Raw genomic sequence first — 8,070 nt, 5'->3', positions numbered from 1 at the left:
TCACCCGAGAGGCAGTGAGGTAGGAAGTGAAGGAGCAGACATAGGCCGACGTCTCCTAGAAGAACAACGACGCCCTTGAGCGTCGTCGGCGGCGCGGTCGGCCAGGACCGACCAAGGGGTTTCCCCCAATCTGAATCTCCTCCACCAGCTTTATCCGCGGCCACGTCGGCATCGCCAGGAACCCGCAGGAGAGAAGCATACCGATTAGGGGCCAGAGGACAGTGACTGGGTCAGCCACCGCAGCCGCCAGAATAGCCAACGACTCCACGAGCCGTGACCCCTGCAGCGACCCACGACGACCGCCACCATCCCTCACGCCGCCCGCAAATCTTGATCGTTGTAGGCAGCCGACCAGCCGGAACCCCAGCCCAAACCACCACGGCCCCAGGCCAGAGAAGACGGTGCAGGAGGCCTCAAGGACGCGCATTAGGGGAGCCGAGCCTCCCACCACCGTCCACGCTAGCCGCCGCCCGTGGATCCCAGATCGGATCAGGACCGAACGGCCCCGACGACCGCTACGGTGCGCCCACTAGCACACCGAGGCGTCGTGCCGCACGCAGGAGACCGCCTCCGCCGCGAGCAAGGACGCTGCCTCGGAGCCGAACGCCGGACAGCCGCCGCCCGCACGCGAGATCCCCTCCTCCCACGCGAGCAACAGCTAGAGAGCACCCCGCCGCCGCCGGCTCCGCACAGGCTTTTCCTGCCGGAGGCCACCAGCGACGGCAAGGAGGAGAGGGGCTGGTGAGGGGAGTCCGGCTGCGGGGGGGACGGTGTCGCCGCCCGTGTCGCTCCGGGGAGGGAGCGGCGCGGGGGCCTCCTGATGGAGGTGGTAAGGATCAGGGTGAGATGAGATGAAATATTTGTTGTGGAGAGAACTAAACTAGTTCTGTCCGACAACAAGTATTATGACTAGCTAACATGGCAAAAATTGTCAACTCCTCACATCATGGATAAACAACGGACTAGAGAAAAGTGAAAGATAATTACCTCTCTGTCGGATTTGCGAATATCCTAGTCACTCACTTCTAGGGTGTATGGTTTGATTCGGGACCCGATTACATGGTGGTGACCTAATGGCACAAAACATCTTCTCTTGTTTCATTTGTTACTAGTTTCTTCACACTGTTCACATGGGATTTTAATATACATATGTCAACATTCACCAGCATTTTCCTAGTTGCATCGCATATATAGAGGCGTTTTTTCCTAGTTTGGTCAAGATCCCTGAACAACATCCATCAGAAAGAACAAAAAAACGTGAGGCAAATGCAAAGCATAAAGGAGGTGCGTACGATGCCAACCAACGTGAATGCTGATAAAGTATGTTTACCAGTAACCTGGTCCAAACCAACCAACGTGTTTGCCTTACACTTACCTTCCTCTTCACTCTCCAATCCCCACTAGCTAGCACATTTCCTTCGCTGAAAGGGGAAAAGAATAGCCGGCATTCAGGAAGGCGCCGGCAACTACGCCATGGATCATGATAAGTAGTAAAACCTTCATGTTCTCCTATCAATAGCTTGTAAAGCTAACTGTAAGCATGCCATCAACCAACTCATCAAATTCTCTTATCATGGACAAACGTATGCAACAGAAAGTGCATTACGAAAGGAACACACCGGCATCTCCCTCCTCGATCGCCGGGCGAAAGCCCCAATGAGTTCTGCTCACGCCCATTCCTTTACCCAAGAAAAGTGTGCCTTGCTTTTCCATCCTGATGAGGCGACGGTGAGTATGCAGCCTAAAGTGCTGATTCGGTTCCACCACTTTGTTCCTTGGAACAAAGCAACTTCTAACACAAGCTCCTCCATATAAAACCCACGGATGCCTTGGAGCAGGAGCCAACTCCTCACAGGGAAACAGAGCCTAACTAACTAACTAGCACAAGCAGCTTCAGGAGACACAAATGGAGGGTTTCAGCCAGAAGCATGTCATCGGAATTCCTTTGCCTTCCTTTGCATATGCTGACGAGAAGACACAAGGCAAACCATCATGTTCTTCTTTGGTTCGCAACAAGGGTAATAATCTCACGATCTTCTTGCCTGATCCTCTTCCCCCAACCACTGTAATTTGTATGTCAATGCTGATTTTCTATCCTTTCCTTGGTGCCGCAGATAAAAAGAATTCCATCGTTTATCGGATGAGCAAGCTAAGCCAGAAAACAGATACTTACATGCAGGGCTTCAAGGAACACTGTAAGTATGCCATCTAATATATGTGTATCCCAACAAGTTGATATAAAGTACTCCTATAAACTAACCAGGAAACAGTTCTCATCACTAATATATGTTTTTGCATTGCAGTAGCACTTGGACCGAATTTTTCAGAAACTGTGAAAGGGAAACTGAGGTTTGGTGTGAAGGTTCTCCAAGCTGGTAGCATGGACAAAGTCTTCAGGCAATACTTTCGTGTCGAGAAAGAAGAGAAGCTACTGAAGGCTTTCCAATGTTATCTTTCAACCACAGCTGGCCCAATAGCTGGAATGCTTTTCATCTCGACTGAGAAGATTGCCTTCCATAGTGACAGACCTTTGGATTTAAAATCGCCCAAGGGCCGCATCACAAGGGTGCCCTACAAGGTAACTAAAGCACAATCCCCTGGTCACTAGCTAAAGTTTACTGGATTAAATCCTCGTTAAGAAATACTTATGTGCCCGTCCACTTGAACTCGAAGCTGATGAGTACTATTGTGCCTTTCCACAGGTCATGATTCCTGCAAAGAGGATAAAGAGTGCTGCCGTCAGGGGAAATTTGTATAATCCTGATGAGAAGTACATCGATGTAGTTACTGTTGACGGCTTCGATTTCTGGTTTATGGGTTTCATCAGTTACACGAAATCACTGAAATATCTTCAGCATTTAATATCGGAGATGAGATGACACGCCCAGTTCTGTAATCCCAAGCATACTGGTACCATGTTGAAATGGTATATGTACATTGGAAAAATTAGAATTGAATAATCATATTGAAATGAAAAACATTTTTTTCTTTACCCTGAAGAAGAAAATTGGAGGGCTTATATGGGATTTGTGACAATCCCCCCTCCTCCTCCCTCGCCGCCCGCGGTTTGGCAGCCGGGTGCGTTTGGACCAAAGGACGAACCCAAATTTGCGACGGGGCCTCGTGGTCCTCCTAGTCGGGCGGCGTTGGCATGGACCGGCGGCTCGGGTCGGAGCGTGGAGCTCTGCCTGGCGACACGGCGGTGTGGCGGGCAATGGCGGAGCTCCGATGCCTCTGCTCCCCTACGGCAGACGGCCACGTGTTGGGGCGTGCCTACTCTCCAAGATCGGCGGTGGTGAGGCCAGATCTGTGGTCTGGCGGCGCGGCCGGATCTGGGGTTAGGTGACACGGACCGAGGGTGGCACGGGCTGCAGCACCCCAGCAGTGGCATGTCGGTGGGTGGGCTTGCCGGTCTCGAGGTGCTTCGGCGGCTGGGCGACGGCGGGCACCACGGACGGGCTCCCCGGTGAGCTTTCTCGGTGGTTAACGGCGTTCCTTGGGGTTTTCCTTGCCGACGGACGAGTGTTTGTTGGTGGCCTCATGTGGAGCTGTGCCGGCTGCCAAGGTGGGGCGACACAGGGACCCGGTGTTCGGTGGGGAGTTAAGCTGGAGGGATGGGTGGCGCCGACAAGGTCGGACCACCCGTCACCGACACGGGGGTGTGCCAGTCGTGGATGTGTCACCTCCCCCTCCCCCCTTTCCCCGACCATGTGCGGGCTTATGCATCTCCGGCGTTGTTCAGGCAGAACGTATGCTGTGGTTTGGCGGTCGGGTGCGTCCTTTGGTCCAAAGCTGGTCACTTTGGCTGGTCTTGGGGGTGTCTGGATGCAGGGTGGCGGCCCTGGCAGTGGGAGACATGACGTTCGTGGGCGAAGTATGCGTCTCAGGTGTGGGTGCGCAGCCATGGCCATGCAGGTGGTTTGGCTGCGGGTGGTTGACGGAGCTAGCGTGCGTCGGAGGGGTGTGAATGTCAAGGTACACCACTTACTCATGGGCCAACGATGGCGACGTCCGTGGATGCCATATCCTTCATGAAGGCTCCGTCATGGTGTTCCCACTCCTTCGTGATGCTCTAGGTGAAAACTTGATCTTCGGGATTGGACGATGGCGGCTACACATGGCCGTGTCGTTCTGGAGGCATCGTCTTAGAGTGCTTGCTCCATCAATATCCGCCTCGTCTCTCCTTGGGAGATTGCTCGTGATGGATGTCCCCGTTGTCTCCAAGTGATTCATGTTCTTTGGTAATCATTGGGGTGGCGTGGCGATGCTCGGCACTTTTGTATCTTGCCTTGGGTGTATGTTGTGTGCGGTGTTGGCGTGTGTTTGTATTGGTGTGCTTCTATGATCACTTCTCTTTATATAAAGCTGGGCGAAAGCCTTTTTTTGGTAGCTTATTACTCTTGGATGTTTGGTACCCTAGAGCTTGTTCTTCTTGGATGCTTTGACATCCTAGAAGCTTGGTGATGCCTCAGAGCTCAATCATTGTGGTGTAAAGGTCCGGACAAGCGTCGGGGTCTCCAATTAGGTTGTGGAGATTGCCCCAAGCATTTGAGGTCATCTAGGAGCCACAATCCATTGTGGTGAAGCTTCGTGCTGTTGTTGGAAGCCTCCAATTAAGTTGTGGAGATTGCCCCAACCTTGTTTGTACGGGTTCGGTGACCACCCTCAAGGGTCCCTTAGTGGAATCACGACATTTTGCATTGTGCGAAGGCATGCGGAGATTATGGTGGCCTTAGTGGCTGCTTGGGGAGCATTGTGCCTCCACACCGCTCCAAACGGAGATTAATATCAGCAAGGGTGTGAACTTCGGGATACATCATCGTCTTCGCGTGCCTCAGTTATCTCTTACCTGAGCTTCTTACCTATGCACTTTACTTTGTGATAGCCATATTGTTCCTTGTTATATATCTTGCTATCACTTAGTTGTTTATCTTGCTTAGCATAAGTTGTTGGTGCATATAGACGAGCCTAGTTGTTTTAGGTTTTGTGCTTGACTAATTAAACGTTAGTTCTATTCCACATTTGTTCAAGCCTAAACCGTAATTATTTTAAAGCACCTATTCACCCACCTCTAGGCGACATCCACGTCCTTTCACACTTCTTATTATGGGCTTTGCAATATGGGTTCTTCTATTAATGTTATACCTTCCAATTTTTATGTTAAGTTTTGTGATGAAATCTATTCTTGTAATCTCAAGTCCACATATATGGAAATAAAACTAGCAATTGTACTCTTAGGAAATTGTATGGTATATTACCTATTTGTTGGAAAATGAGGATAACCTCCCGCCTCTGCATCGAGTGATGCATACAACCATCTATATTGCATTATTCAACAAGGTCTTACAAAATAAATAAATGAACCAAACAAAGCCACCTTGTCGCCCTACCTACAAGGTTGATGAGCTGTCCTGACCTCGCTTTAATGCACGCCATAAAATTTGATGGCCTCACCAAGCCGTCTGCTCGCTAGCCAGGCGCACCAACCGGTCCAGCAAACCCTCATCATGCACCACATGTGCAAGCTGTAGAATTTGGCGCTGCCATATTCCATTGCCCCATCTTCAGGAGTAATTAATGCATTGACTTGATAGACCCTTCCGTCGTCGACGTGAGATAACTCCACCCTCCTGCACGTGCCCATCAAGGGTATCCAACATCGAGACCCCACTGCACCTTGCCGCCAAGACTCACCACCGTCGATACTATGGATGGTACATTGACCCACCTTGGTCACAACACGACAAGCATGCGGAGACCTGCGCCCAACCACCTAAGCCAAACACTTGTCCCTACAACCGATGTATATACTCAAAGATGATGCCCCCATGGGGGTGATGACACGCAGGAACCTCGCCATGCATCAACCAATCCAGAATACAAATTTGGGGTTTCCTCTGAGGCACAGAGGGAACATGAATCTCCCCAAAACGCCTCCAATGAGGTAACGACTCTAACAGATGTCGTCGTCGAAGGTTTGGGCCGAGCTAGCACTGAGCTTTCACTAGAAAACTTGCGCCCATCACTGGCTGGTCCACCAGATCCTCCTCCACCATCATCTAGCACGCCCCCATGGGGACGTCCCTGCCACCGGGAAACCACACATGACGAGGGCCTAAGCGGTGTCACCGCCCAAAACACCACTCCGCATGGGTGAGTCGGTGAAAGCGGAAGAATCTACATCAATGTGCCATCAATGTTGGATGATGTACATGTCGAAGTAGGACACCCACACGGATATCCAGCACAACCATGTCCCGAAGCCACGATGGAGGAAGGCTGTGCTTCCACCATCATATGCCGCTTGGGATTTTCCCCGCGGCGCTCTAGAGGGGCCGACAAGAGGAGCAACAATTGTTGATGACCCACAAGTATAGGAGATCAATCGTAGTCCATTCAATAAGTAAGAGTGTCGAACCCAACGAGGAGCAGAAGGAAATGCTAAGCAATTTTCAGCAAGGTAATTTGTGTAAGTGTTGTAAGTAACAACGATATATAGTTTTGTAGCAAGATAATTCATAACAAGTGACGAGTAACAAAATTAGCAAGTGTACAACACAATATCCCAATCCTTTTTGTAGCAAAGAACAGGCTTGAAAGTACTCTTATATAAAGCAAAATGCTCCCGGGGGAACATAGGATGTTCCGTCTAGTCATGCCTATCATGTTGAGTTGATTCGCGTTCATTACTTCGATAATTTGATATGTGGGTGGACCAGTGCTAAGGTGCTATTCTTACATGAACAAGCAACCCACTTATTATTGGGTAACGTATCATAAATTCAAAAAATTTCCTACGCCATATTCAGATCTTGCTATGGAGAGACCAGCGACGAGAAAGGGGTGAGTGGATCTTCATACCTTTGAAGATCGCTAAGCGGAAGCGTTGCTAGAACGCGGTTGATCGAGTCGTACTCGCGGCGATTCACATCACGGTGTGATTCCGATCTAGTGCCGAATCACGGCACCTCCGCGTTCAACACACGTGCAGCCCGGTGAAATCTCCCGCACCTTGATCCAACAAGGAGGAGGGAGAGGTTGGGGAAGATCTCCGGCAGCACGACGGCGTGGTGTCGATGGAGAGACGAGGTCTCCCGGCACGGCTTCGCCAAGCACCGTGGGAGAGGAGGAAGAAGAGAGATAGGGCTGCGCCGAGAGAGATGGAAAACCGTGTTCTCAAAGGCCAAAACCCCCCGCTATACATAGGGGGAAGGGAGGGTGGCGCCCCCTTTAGGGTTTCCCACCCCAAAGGGGGGCGGCAGCCCTAGACGGGAGAGGGGGGGGGGTGATACGTCTCCAACGTATCTATAATTTTTTATGGTTCCATGCTATTATCTTGTCAAACTTTGGATGTTTTGTATGCCCTTTATATCTTTTTTGGGAATAACTTATTAACTCAGTGCCAAGTGCAGTTCCTGTTTTTTCCGTGTTTTTGACCCTTTTCACAGGAGGATTTTAAACGGTGTCCAAACGGAATAAAACTTCCGAAAAGATTTTTTCTCGAACAGAAGATACGCACGATACTTGAGAACCAAGGCAGAGGCCACCAGGGGACCCCACAAGCCCCCTAGGCACGGCCAGGGGGGCGCCTAGCAGGCTTGTGGGCCCCCTGTGGCTCGTCTGCCCTACCTCTTCCGCCTATAAATTCAAGAAAAATCCAAAACTGCGCGAGAGATCCACGAAAATACTTTTCCACCGCCGCAAGCTTCTGTCTCCGCAAGATCCCATCTGGGGCACGTTCCGGTGCCCTGCCGGATGGGGGATTCGGATACGGAGGGCTTCTTCATCAACACCATGACCTCTCCGATGATGCGTGAGTAGTTCATCATAGACCTACGAGTCCATAGCTAGTAGCTAGATGGCTTCTTCTGTCTCTTGGATCTTCAATACAAAGTTCTCCATGATCTTCATGGAGATCTATCCGATGTAATCTTCTTTTGCGGTGTGTTTGTCGAGATACGATGAATTGTGGATTTATGATCAGATTATCTATGAATCTTATTTGAGTTTCTTCTAATCTCTTATATGCATGATTTCATATCCTTGTAATTCTCTTCGAGTTGTAGGTTT

The 8,070-nt window shown here is 50.5% G+C and overlaps 1 protein-coding gene across 1 annotated transcript; it reads left to right on the top strand.

The window, feature by feature from the left end:
- The first annotated feature begins 1,615 nt into the window (after positions 1-1,615).
- On the top strand, positions 1,616-2,993 carry LOC123409913 (putative GEM-like protein 8). Its single transcript, XM_045102790.1, has 4 exons — positions 1,616-2,018; positions 2,115-2,195; positions 2,304-2,578; positions 2,703-2,993. Exons 1-4 carry the CDS (start codon positions 1,907-1,909, stop codon positions 2,877-2,879), a joined length of 645 nt encoding a protein of 214 aa, XP_044958725.1. The 5' UTR covers positions 1,616-1,906; the 3' UTR covers positions 2,880-2,993.
- The last annotated feature ends 5,077 nt before the right edge of the window (positions 2,994-8,070 follow it).

The sequence above is a fragment of the Hordeum vulgare genome, chromosome 1H (assembly GCF_904849725.1).
Source record: "Hordeum vulgare subsp. vulgare chromosome 1H, MorexV3_pseudomolecules_assembly, whole genome shotgun sequence".
Taxonomy (NCBI): Eukaryota; Viridiplantae; Streptophyta; class Magnoliopsida; order Poales; family Poaceae; genus Hordeum; species Hordeum vulgare.
This window is presented reverse-complemented; position numbering and strand designations above follow the sequence as displayed.

Coding starts and splice junctions, on each gene's coding strand:
- LOC123409913 (XM_045102790.1), top strand. CDS start 1,907: ATGGAGGGTTTCAGCCAGAAGCATGTCATCGGAATTCCTTTGCCTTCC. Junction 2,196..2,303: donor GCAGGGCTTCAAGGAACACT/GTAAGTATGCCA, acceptor TTTGCATTGCAG/TAGCACTTGGACCGAATTTT. Junction 2,579..2,702: donor TCACAAGGGTGCCCTACAAG/GTAACTAAAGCA, acceptor GCCTTTCCACAG/GTCATGATTCCTGCAAAGAG.